Source organism: Austrofundulus limnaeus, unplaced genomic scaffold (genome assembly GCF_001266775.1).
Source record: "Austrofundulus limnaeus strain Quisiro unplaced genomic scaffold, Austrofundulus_limnaeus-1.0 Scaffold75, whole genome shotgun sequence".
Lineage (NCBI taxonomy): Eukaryota > Metazoa > Chordata > Actinopteri > Cyprinodontiformes > Rivulidae > Austrofundulus > Austrofundulus limnaeus.
Genome location: NW_013952477.1, coordinates 1,909,701 through 1,922,721, shown reverse-complemented (window position 1 = coordinate 1,922,721; position 13,021 = coordinate 1,909,701). Strand labels below are relative to the sequence as shown.

The following is a 13,021-nucleotide window of genomic DNA, read 5'->3' as shown; positions in this document are numbered from 1 at the left end:
AAGAAAATGCATTTTTCTGGGTGACAAAGAGATTCTGACAGACTGACTCTGAACGAGGTGTGGGGTTAAAAGGGGATGGAAATCCCAAAGTGGGGATAAAGAACCGCTCCGGTATGTTTAGGCTTATTTCAGCACGTGGGGAGAGGAGTGGTCTGGGACTGGAATAAAGGAACCTGGGAGACAGAATGGGAGGGAATCAGGGGATCGGGTTTCAGCCTGACAGGGGGTAAGGGGGCCGGGCTGATACTTGGGGGGAATAAACGAAGATTCATTGAAGGCAGCGGGGTCATAAAACTACAGCGCCTGGCCTGAAGCGGTTGGTGCTGAGTTTGTGCTGCAGGTCCGGGTCTTGCCACTGGATTCTCCCCATCGACTCTTTTGGGGTTGGGRGAATATCAAATGGTCCGGCTTCTGTAACTGGGAACATAAATCACTAAAGACTGAGAGAAGCCTTCGCTCCCCTCGCACCTTTTCATCTCCCAAAGGGCCGTGCATGTCTAATATTTAGACATGTTCAGCTTGCTGGATTCAAGGACTGTACTGCTACTTGCAGCAACTCAAGTTTGTCTATTAGCCGTTGTAAGATGTCAGGATTATGACCGTAAGTGATTATTTTCATTCTCTAAAGAAGAAAAAGTAACTTGGCACAGTGTGCACAAAGTTTTCTCTGATGTCAGTTTAACTTTACGCACAGCCTGGAGTGATGCAACTTTTACGCACAGATCATTTTGGAATGTTTGGATGCTTTATTCWGGAAAAATTTGTCAAACTAATGATAGCCTGAGTATCATTAATTTGAAATACTTAAATTTGTGATACAACTCAGCATATCCCAGTCATGGCCGCGCAAATGAGTGATAAAGATATTGATATATTTGCGCAAAAAAAKTGGGGTTTGTGGTTTATTTGATAGAATTTCTTTTTACTTGTTTCGCCAAAAGTTTTTCACCTTCAGTTTTAAACTGTGAACGAACCACAAGATTGATTTTTTTTCCCTAGATTCCTGCAGCCCGAGGCATTTTCCTACCCGTCTTCCATCTCTTTCTTGAAATTGAAACGCCTGACACCTGTGGGTGCGTTGAGGYCCTTGACAGCCTTTTAAAGTGCAGATTCACTTAATATAGATGAGTGGAAGGGGGAAGGGARGGGCAAAAAGTGAAAGGTGGCCAGGCTCAAGGGCTTTTGGTGAAAAGTGTTCACATTCCATCACTGTCAGAGGGCARCCAAGCAAATCTTAGCTTGTTGAAGCAAACAGGTCGTTAAAATGTACAAGYCATGCCTTTCAAACTTCTCATTTTGATGTTTTTGACTGGCAACAGTGACGCTTTCCGTTTAGCTAAAAGGGTTCTTTAAAGTTTTCATTTCAGTAAAGTAGAAATCTTTGTCAACATTGTTTTTTTAAATTTCACAAAAGGCATGTTTTAAAGGTCTCTAGAAGCAAAAACTACATGATTTCAATATTTCTATCTTATTGATTGCAGATAATTTCTGACAGTAAAGAGAGAGAGGCATATATGGATGGAAATAAGTTTAAAAAAAAGCCTTTATATATAGCCTGATTTCTGAGAGGCAAAGAAATTTCACTGCACAATTCAACCTTTTAAATGAAAGGTGCATTTTCCCAATGGAATAAAATTTAAAAAGAGGGGGAAATACGTAGTTGTGCCAAAGTAATTTGAAGTTTCAGGTTTCCCTCTCAGAGACACAGGAACTTGGATATAAAGCAAGCCCTTCTTTCCCAACTGGAGAAAGAATTTTCTTTGGAGGTTTTTTTGTGTGTGTGGGTGGGGGGCTGGGGGGATAAATAGGTTTTATTGTGACCTCATCACAGTAGCCTCACTGGCCTTGAACCTTTATTAATCAGTTAAAAGGTCTCTAATTTCTGATTCACATAATTCAAGCAGAATAGATGCCTAAAAGTTTTATAAAACTGTAAAAACTGATCTGACTTTAATGCTTCAAAGTAACAGGTTGGTTTGTTTTACAARCTTTTGTTTGATTCACCTGAGAAACAGCTCAGATGAAGAGACTTTCCAATCAGCATCAGTCACTAAAAGCATGCTCGGTTCTTAAATAGATATAGGAGCAGCTATAGGATGCGTTGTCCTAAAACAGCTGTTTTAAGACAAATTGTTTGTATGTGTTAGTGAAATGACAGGTGCAGGTCTTTGATAGTCCACCCAAGGCATGTAAAACCAAACATCAAATCTGCCAGGAATGTGRCTGAAAGCTTGCAGTTGTCTTCTCTTCAATGTGTTTGAACTGGCATCAGACATGGTTATGGCCCCACTATGAGGTTCAAAATGTACCCCATGTTTATACAAGGACACAGTCAGTGAATTGTCCACTCTGTCTCCTACCAGAAAGACCCCATTCTTTGCTGTAAGGTCCGCAAGGTTGCCTAGACCTGAGCTTTTTTAAAAAAAAAATCAAAGTTAAATATAACTACTGTACTTGCTCCCTCTCCTCTTGCCCTCTCAGTGGTCTGTACCTTTAGGCCTTTCCTTTACAGGATCAGCTGCTCTCACCCGTCTGCACAGGTCCAAGGACTCAGAGCATTTCCCTCTGCAGGTGTTAGGCCCTCTGTTTCAGCCAGACTGGAAAATTCATTGAGARATAGCTATTATCAGATTTCTTGATGGATGTAATTTACGCGATATACAGTAGCTGCTTTCAGATGTGACCTACCTCCTTGACATTGTGCTTTGTATCAGGCTGTGTGTGAAAACAAAACAAAATATTTTATTAACTGAATGCAAAGTCTGTCTCTCACACTGCATGTTGGTTTGTCTCCACAATGTAAACGAATTCTATTTTAAAATGTCAAAGAATCTGTGCAAATGATGTCCAAATAGAGGATTCTTTGAAATTTTTGGAAGTTTTTTTTTTCTTTTTATTTATTTATTTATTTTTAGCTCTTGCTTCTTGACCTGGATTCTGTGGTGATACACTGCCACCATGTGGTCACTGAAGACATTGCATGTGAGGAATTAATTTTTAGACTTGGCGGAGTGGCCATGAGAAGGTGCAGCTTTAAAGGTTTTTGTAAAACATATTGTTTTTATTTTTAAACAAAAATGGCACTCATTTTCTCATGCATCTTTTCAAGAAAATACATTAGAGTATAATCAGTTAAAATACTGGGTGAAATGTTACACAAGCAGTATGAGCAACTTTTTTATCAGACTTTTTGATGATTCAACTGCTGTCAATGCGTCTTACAGAAAATGGATGGATGGATGGATATATTTTTTCTAAGAAAAAATATATCATCAGTAAAAACCTGTTTTCATTCTGAGCCAGATGATTTGGTTGAAAAAGCATAAACAAGAGAATGTGTTTAAGCTTTGTTACTTTTTTTGCCACAATTTTACACTTCATGTTTGTTCCAGGCTAAGAAAATGTATATTCTGCATTTTTCATTTTTCAAGATTGACAGGGTCTTTCAGTAAATGCATGTTACAGATGAGTTGTGTACCATACGATGATGCTTAATCCTAACTGTGTGGTCCTCTGTGTGCCCCTTGCTGTGACTTCGAACACAGAGGAGGATGCTTTTAGCTGTGTACAAGACGGACAGACTTATGGCAACCAGGATATATGGAAACCAGAGCCTTGTCGCATCTGTGTGTGCGACACTGGGACAATCCTGTGTGATGAAATTGTCTGCGAGGAGCTAAAAGACTGCCCCAAACCTGAAATCCCATTCGGAGAGTGTTGCCCCATCTGTGCTGCTGACCCACCTACAACTTCTGGTTGTAATTTATTTATCTCATACTTTTCATAAATAAATTACTGCACAGGATGATGTTTATTTTGGGGAGAGAGAAAAAAAACAGCACATTTGGTTCAAATCAAAGTCTGGGCAGCTGCTGTTCAACTCATATCAGTCTTTGATCTGAATGCAGTTTTCTATCCCCAAAGCAAACAAATGATGAGATTCACACAACAACAGTGACACTTCTGACCAAATTTCACTGAAATGCTAATCTCACCCGGCGTTTTTTCCACCGCCGGTGCACCTTGGCACRCATCTTGTTTAAATACTCTCCTTCCATGAGTATCATGAAAACATGTGGGAGTGATTAAGGAAATACCTCAGCCGAGCAGACATGGCCTCACATTTCTACTCTATATCCTCTCTGTGGAGTTCTGCAGATCTGATGGCAAGAAAAAGAAAAAAAAATGCCTGACTCTCCACCGTGAGTTCAGATCATTTAAAGGAAGCTATTCAACACTTRGGCTGTGGCTCATTCCCCCCGCCGAAGTGCCATGGCTTCCTGATAGACAAAGACCCCAGTATCCCAACTCTAGTTGATTTGGAAATGTAAATAAAATGAGCTGAGGAGCATCAATGAAATCAGAGGCGTCACTGTTTGTAATGCATGCTTACTGCTGGAAAATGTTCTCATTTTAAAGGCAACCTTTGGTGCTTTTAACACGAGATACAAATAGGGCTGGCTATTGAAACTGAGTACCTAATTATACTGACTAAAATAACTCAGTGCAAATATTATAAACTTCAATTATTTGTTTAAATTAATGTTTTTGCCTGATCCTGTTGTCAACTGTAAGATTTGACAGTCCTAACTAGATTTATCTTGTTACAAGATGTAGGCAAATAATTATTTCATTAACCAGCCCTGTTTCTAAAATCACTACATTTAAAATATAACATTGCTAAACTTACATATCTAAAGTTTTCTCAGCCTGTAGTTAAACTAGCTAAATGCAAATGATAATAATAATAATTAAATAGTAATAACCCTAAAAACACTGTAAAATCCAACTCTGTCCTGCAGAACGTGAGATTTTCTGTTTGTCTTAATTGGCCTTTTTGCTTTCTGTCGTTCTCTTTCTTTAATGCACTCATTGTGATTTTGCTTTTAGGCTCAGATGGTGAGTTAAACACTGCTTTTATCCTAATGGGTTCTATTTATAACAGCACAAAGATGTGGTGGTGGTATTTGGAAAAGCCTGATTTAGAAAACAAAAAGACTTAGTTTACTTCAACAAAAGGCTGTTTTACCCTACTCAGTTGCTTGTTTTTGTGTGTAATTTGTTCACTAACTGTGTTTTGTTTCTACRTACAATCTTGCACCGACACCAAACAGGAGGACATGGAGCTAAGGTGAGACTTCTAAGATATTTGGAACAATTTTATGCGTCTGCATGACTCTGATGACTGTGTGTGTCTATGAAGTCGACCTCCTCAGCAATTATATGCAGGACTGCCCCAGACTCCTTTCAGGGCTGCACAAAGACCCTGTAGTTTATGGATTTAGAGTCTTTGATGTGAAAAAGACTTGTCAGAAGAATAATAGTAATTTCCTGTTCATGAGTGTCATGTTTATCTGGTAAATAACACTGCAGAGGACATATTCTGCCAACTTTTTAATATCAAGAATGCCATTTTAGCATCAAGTTTCTTACAGTTTCAAAGGATGACTGAGCACTAACAGATAATCTAAGAAAARATCTGTCTTGTCTGTTTCATTGAAGTTTTTCCTGCTTTTTTCTTCATCAGGGTCAAAAGGGTGAACCTGGAGACATTACAGATGTAAGCTGACACTTCATGTGATTTTGGAAACAACTTGTTAGCCACCTTCAAGAATTCAAGAGCTTGGATGAAAACTTAGTTCACAACCCTTCTTAATAATGAAGGGAGATGTAGAAATACAGTATTGGCCATTTTAAGATTTCATTATCAGAATAATGGAATTGTTTTACCACATTCGTTTTTAATGTTTATCTTCTGGTAGAAATATTGTCTGATATGAAACTAGTGTCAAATTTACACCTCAAAATACCCGAATGGTTTCAGCTCCTTGATATTTCTGACTTTAATCTTATCAAAACTAGATTATATAACAACCAAATGAATATAAAGCTCTGTTAGCATGAGCTTAAAATAAATTTGGAGAGGAAAAAGACAAAAACGGAGGTAAGTAACCCACTCAGGAGGAAGACAGTCAAGCACCATGAGGTTTCCATGTTGCCCACTAAGACCAGGCTATCAGAAAACAGCAGAGGGAGAGTAAACTCACTGCTGCTGCTGCTGCTGCTGTTGCTGCTGCTGCTGCTGCTGCTGCTGCTGCTGCTGCTGCTGCACCTGGAAACACTTTGCTCTTCTGAGAATCACAAGTTCATAGCAGGAAATAAAAGAGCATTGTTTACTGTACGTTTCTGGTTATGATTTGCCCAAAGACACTGGTAATTAACAAGTCTGCTCCGATGGAGGAAAGATCATTTTTTATTTAAACCTTGTGTAGAAATACATTTGATAAATGAAGGCATTTAGTGGATTCTTCTTTTTTTCATACATAGGTTGTAGGACCAAGAGGACCATCTGGCCCAATGGTATGCACCATTTTCTGCCTGTAAATGTATTTCATATAACTTCTACTAGAGGACTTTTACAACTTTCTGTTTGATAGAAAGCCATTTAAGAAATTGATGTAACAGCAACAGACTTTAAATGGTTCAGCTGCTTCTTTGTATTACATATTTAAAGATATTTATTAAAGTTACTGAGCCTCTTCTTCTGTTCCCCCAGGGCCCACCAGGAGAGCAAGGACCTCGTGGACCGAGAGGAGAAAAAGGAGAGAAGGTTGGATTTACAGAGTCAAAATTAAATCATTAATTTTCCTTGTTGTGATTTTCTCCCGTTGACCCTTAGAAGACTAGAGCCATATAATCCGCTCGGTTAACAAGTACGGTATGTCCTATTGAATCTGATAGCTGCAGGTTCTGGAGGGTGGGTTTGGGAGGCGGTGGTGTTGTAGCATACAGGTTTGGATAATGGCAGCCTTTCATCGAGCGTCACAGTCTAACCAGTCATGTGTCGTTCCCATTAGGCTCTGCGGTCTGGGTTGTTTAACAGATGTGAGGCTGTCGGAGGCTCAGAATATAAACGCAGGCTTCTCTCAGAGGCCTCGCGCTCAGCCGGTGTGGGAACGGCTTTGATGGTGTCATTAATGGAACAACACGGATCTGATCACGGACGCGGGCGGGGAGTTTATCTTGTTTATGCAGATTTAAACACGAGGCAGATTTAGTTTTTGGCCAGCAGAAGCTGAGCACTGTTTTAGATGTTTGATACATTCTTAGGTTTGGATCTGRTTGCAGGGTAATTTGTCTCCACATGCACACAGGTATGCACTGTCTGATTGGACCCCAAAAATGTTCAGCATACACAACCTGTAATGATACACTGAGAGATTTTTTTTAACTCKACGCAACAATTTTATGAAATAAAGCCAATTTTCATTTTTTTAAACCGATAAAAGTTTGCTGTTGTTTGGTTTTAATGCATTTTTTGCACCATGAAGGTTATAAAAAGACACATTATTTTCATGTTAAACAGTCAGTGCAGTTTGGAACAGGTTCAAATGAGCTTTACGCTGCTGTCAGCTGTGTTTTCTCTGCCAATAACTGTGTAATGATTTATTTAAACTGCTCCTGAGCTTCAATATTGGCCCACAGGCTTAAAAATACAAAAACGATTTATTGTAGATTTTTTTAATGAAGCTCTTCTTTACTTGTGATTTTGCTCCCAGTGTTTTTAAAGTTCCTTTTTTTAACTTAACAATTTCTTTATTCTTAAAATTTATTTCAATTTCCCAACAAAACACTAACTGACCAGCCATAAGACGATTAAAATAGTTAATTTAAGCTCTGTTTTAGATTATAATCTAGACATTTTTATTAGTTTTTAGGACTTTTTTAAATTTTATCTTTCGTCTTAAGGGAAGCCCTGGTCCTCGTGGCAGAGATGGTGAACCTGGCACCCCTGGAAACCCCGGACCCCCTGGCCCTCCCGGACCTAACGGACCCCCCGGCCTTGGTGGGGTATGTATCCTACGGTTTGGAGGGGTAGTGAGCTTGGGTTCACTGCGTACATAAGAACTGCCTGGTTGACACAGATTCAAGGCCGGGATTAAATCTGACTGGTTGGGATGATGAGGATGAAAAAAAAAGTGGGGGAAGAGAGCAAAGAACACAAAAGATGTGTGAAACTGCAGGGGATGGGAGGAGACAGAGATTCAACAGCATGGATGCTGAGGGAAAATAGACTGAATGCCTCGCATTCTTTCTAGGAGAAAAGAAGAGAGGAGGAGGAGTGACAAGAGGGAGGGAAGGTTGAAGGGCATGAGGTGCTATGACAGACCGAAGAAGAGGACGGGAAGAAGCTTTTTGGGGAACGTGCAAAAAAAAACGCCTTTGTAAAAAGTTTTCACATGCCCTCTGTCTCTTCCTTGTCTGGATCAGGACTGACATAATGCTCTGCAGCTGACAGGATCCTAAAAGCTGATTCTATCTCGTGCCAAAATAATGTCATGTGTCAGCTCAGGGAAAACACTTTAGTGCCAAGATAAATATTTAAATACAACAAGAGAGAGCGCTGATTGTTAAACGTGGTCCAATGTGGAGCATGTCTTTAATTTATTGAGTTTCTCAGGCTTTCATCTTTAGTTTTTTTTAGTTGTTTTTAAGCCAAAAGTCAGACAGAGCATCTTAAAACCTCTACTAAGATTGTACAAACTGACATAAAACAACCTTTATTTGTGAAGAAATTCTCACCATGTTTTGTCTTTTGACTGTTCCAGAACTTTGCTGCTCAGATGGCTGGTGGTTTTGACGAGAAGGCCGGCGGCGCTCAGATGGGTGTGATGCAAGGACCAATGGTGAGAACGCCGTTCTGAGACCTGCTGCCCCTCCCGTGTCCTTCTTTGACAGTCTGCAGTGGTCATACAAAAAACATGTGTGAAGGACGAGGCTTCTGAACTGAGGAGCGAGATTGAAGTTCGGCAAAATGACAGCACCAGACTCCTGTTTCTTTGCAACTAGATCGGAACGTAAACCAAAAGGAACATAAATAAAATCCGCACAAGGACCACGTGGTTATTACTTGTTGAAAATTGAATATTGATCTTCTTTCTGGATTTCATCAAGGATCAGAAGAAACAACAACCATCATCCACATTTTTTTTGTTTTTGATTTTGCTTATTGCTGAAGGGCAAAAGGCAAGCAATCCTGCAATCCCCTGTGTTTCAGTTTTTTTTTTCTGTGCATAAGTCTATCTTGAGAATTAGTAGATGAGTTTTAATGAAACTCAGAAAGCAATGACTGGATCTACAATTTCAAATGAACTTTTTAGAGCAAATCCAATTTAAAATGGCTGCCACAGCCAACATATTTTAGCAACCATTAAGTGAGTCAGTCAGTTTTATATATACTGAGCTAAACTCATACTCTGAATGCATAAGCTATTGGAGTCAACCCTGTCTGTCTGTTAGCAAAATATATCATGAACTATAGGACAGGTTTTAATGAAACGTCCAGAAAGTAACAAGTGATAACGTTTTGAGTCAACAAAAATGGATGAATGTGGATGGTGGTGGTGGTGGTGGTTGATCAGCAGTGGACAGAGGAGCATTCTGGGAATCATTTAAAAGCCATGGAGCAGAGGTTTGAGACACCTGGATGAGAAGGAGGAGATGACTGGAGACACATCAGTCCTAATGATGGTCCCACCACATGTCTGTCTGAGAGCTCAACACTAAACATCCTTCTGAAGTCATCCCAAGTTTACTTTGTCTGCCTGCTGCAGGGGAGAGCAGCAGTTTTATATCAAGTCCAACGTGAGACCTTCAATCATTTRCTCCAACATATATTCAACACACTCTAACGGTGCTTTTACTGAAATGTTTGCATGCACACACACACACACATTCCAACATTTTACACACACACAGAGTCTCATTGATGAGCTGGTGGAAGCTCGCCACACCCACTGAAAGGTGACTTTCATTCGTTTCTGAGGACCACTGTACCCTGCTGTGACATTTTCTTTGGCTGGATTCCCTCATTTTTTTGGGTTGAGGGTTCATGAAAAAGCAGGTCTAATGAGAGGGAGATGTTTTTAACTTGAAAAAGATCTGAAACAAGCAATCGAAATCCAGATTTTTCTGCTTTGTTGTTGAAAAACTATTTTGGATTTTGGGGAGATGAGAAAAAATCTGCTTCCATTTTAGAGCAGATTTTCTTTGTGTTTTTTATTTATTTATTTTTTGGTGTGTTTAAGAGAAACTTTAGTCTCTCACTCTTTACTCTAATTTCTCTCATTTTCTCTTCTGGTGAAGGTGAGGTACAAACTTTCTTTGGCGTGTGAGTCCAGCCAGAAGCTCTCACTGAGCAGATTAGGTTTCAGTCTGAAAGCAGTCAGCAGAAAAAATGTTACCCTCTTCTGGGTTCAAGACTGAAACTTTGCAAAACTAACATCAGAATTTAAGGTTCTTTTGTCAAAATACAGGAAGTTTTGTCAGATTTACCAAATCTCTCCTGGGAGTACAACAATAGAGCTCACGACTTTTGAACTGCAGAAAAAATGTAGGGGGAAAAAAGAAGCTAAAAATAAAAAAGGGTGTTTAAAATAAGTAAGAGGAGGGATGGAACACAGAGAAGTTCTAAAAGCCACTGAGGAATTCCCACAGATTTATGTTTTTGACAAGTAAAGCTGTTGAGTATTACAGTACGTAGCTTTGAGGCAAAGCAGGTGATGTGGTTTAGAGCTTCTGACTGAAAAACATAAATAAATAAGTKGATTTTGCTGCTTAAATGGAACGGTCAAAAGTAAACTCTGATTTAGTTCTGATGTTTATGTTTGCCTTGATGAACGATGAAGTTATCTGTCTTTATCCTGATTTTCTGCCTCTGCTTTCTTCTCCTCTTCCTCTCAGGGCCCTATGGGACCCAGAGGACCACCTGGCCCCTCAGGAGCACCTGTAAGCACCTTCTTTACATCTAACACACGATCTGAGCGCACCGACAGGATAAATCCAATAATTATCAGAGGCTTGCAGCAGCACRGTCTGTCCCCTCTAGTGTTGTTAAATATTACAAAGCTTTATTTGACCACTGCGCTTTAAACTCCAGGAAGGATTAGGTGTCGCAGCCACCACAGGTAAAAGTTTACACCRGGGCCTCTCTCGGTGTCGCCTGCAGGCGGCACGTAAAGAATARTTCCGTCTTCCAGCTGCAGGATCTGAGGCGTTTTCCTGTGCCACAACCCAGACACAATGATGAGCACCTGACAATTTACCTTTTCTCACTTCCTTACTGGGGTCACACCCGACACAAACACACCGCAACCTGTAACCACTCTTTACATGCAGCCAGCCTTCCTGCAACCTTTAAATTAAAGAGCTGCTTTTYATGTCGCCTGTCCTGCCTTTGATGATTGATTCACACTAACTCATGCTCATTTAGGGGGCTGCGGRAGCYTTTGTGTGGTCGGTCTGMTAATCCTGAGGCTGCAGGTCGGAGCTCAGGCTGCATCAGGAAGGGCGTCTGACATAAAACAGACTCCAAATCTGAGGCATCACCTGCAAAGAACAGCAATATTGTATCAATCAAAAAMGATTTTTGACAAACACTGACACTTATTGTGATAAATAAATGAATTATTTTTTTTCTGGACTGTGTTTCCAGACGTACATTTTCTAATTATATTTATTTAAATTTTAAATTAAGAGTAATGTGGACATTTTATTCACAGATGTAATTGGTGATGCATTTTTTCTTCTTCTTTGGTTTATTGTTGAGTTAAAACAAATATGCAAAAAAGAATGTGACACTATTATTACTCATTTACTTTAAGACGATAAAATAGAACAGAATTGAATAGAAAGCCTTTATTGTCATTACACATGTGCATTACGAGATCAGAGCCACTCCCACAGTAGTGCAAATACACATTAAAAGAAAAAGAAGAGAATAAAGAGTAACAGGATAAAATTAGCTAAAATATGCCTATATATCAGCATGTATCTATATATACATATACCTACATATCCACAACAATAGAAAAACAATAAAAAAGCACATTAAAAAGCACAATGAGTGTTGGTTGTAAATGTGTAACTAAATTAAAAGAAAGTGATCAGAATCAGATCAGAAGAATATAAAAACAACTTATAACTGTCAAAGCAAAGTGGAATTTGTTGCAGGAAAAGTAATGTTTTTGCTAACCAGTAATTCATTGCTGAAATCATAGTTTCTGCAGTTTGTGTCTTCTTATTTTTTATTATTTCTTTTTTCTCTCCTCTCCACATTTTAGGGCCCTCAAGGTTTCCAAGGCAGCCCAGGAGAGGCAGGAGAGCCCGGACAGTCTGTAAGTATCTGATTGTGTACTGCTCGTTGTTCCACTCAGTTTGGTGTTTTGTTAGCTCCTTTATAACCTCTTTGAGTTTTTCAGCTCTTCATCTTGCTCTTTCACCTTTAAAAAATATACTTATTGATAAAAATATACTTCAAAGTTTTAAATAATTAAGCAGAGCATGTTACTCAGTATTACAAATATGTGCACTTTTAACTTCTTGTGCCTAAAGCTGCTGCTTTTGTAACTTATTTTTTTCACCTCCTGTTCCAGTTTTATATTCTGTGACCTAAAACTGGCAATACAGAGGAGAGCACAGAACTGCTTCTGTGCTCCATTTTCCTACGTAATGTTTCAAGAGGTTTAATTCTTCATTTTTACACATCTKCTCTCTGACATTTTCCGGTGGTCTTTTATTTTTTCTTTTTGTTGGTCCTGTTATTTCTACAATACTTTCTTTTTCAATTTCTTCCCAAGCTCTCATCTTAACCCTAGGAGCTTTCCTTCCTTTCCTGTCCTCGTCGATCTCTGAGCAGGTAGACAGGATAAGGTCTCCCCACTGCTGTGATAATCCGCTCATGTAGAGTTCAGAGAATCACACAGAGATGCCTTCGCTCTAAAAAAAAAATGCCAGAGCATCATTAAGTGGGATTAAAATCAAATTTAGATCCAGAAATTAAATGGAAGAGTCACAACGWTGGCAATGCAAAGATCAGAAAGAAATGTAGTCAGAGACAATATTTCCTGTTAGAAAAAGATGTTTTATTATTTTTTTAAAGAAAAACATGCTTTATAGTTTAAGTCTTTTATTAGAAGGACTTTATTTGGACAAAATATTGCTCATGTACTTAATGCAATAC

General features: G+C 39.1%; 1 protein-coding gene across 1 annotated transcript; it reads left to right on the top strand.

The window, feature by feature from the left end:
* Positions 1-284: 284 nt before the first annotated feature.
* LOC106519357 (collagen alpha-1(II) chain) lies at positions 285-12,176 on the top strand (the record flags this gene model as incomplete). The annotated part of the gene is given in 10 exon segments (XM_014010994.1): positions 285-601; positions 3,546-3,755; positions 5,115-5,131; positions 5,528-5,560; positions 6,328-6,360; positions 6,557-6,610; positions 7,750-7,851; positions 8,610-8,687; positions 10,744-10,788; positions 12,123-12,176. Coding segments are annotated over 10 exon segments (717 nt in total), but the record flags the coding sequence as incomplete, so codon positions are not given.
* Between the last annotated feature and the right edge of the window lie 845 nt (positions 12,177-13,021).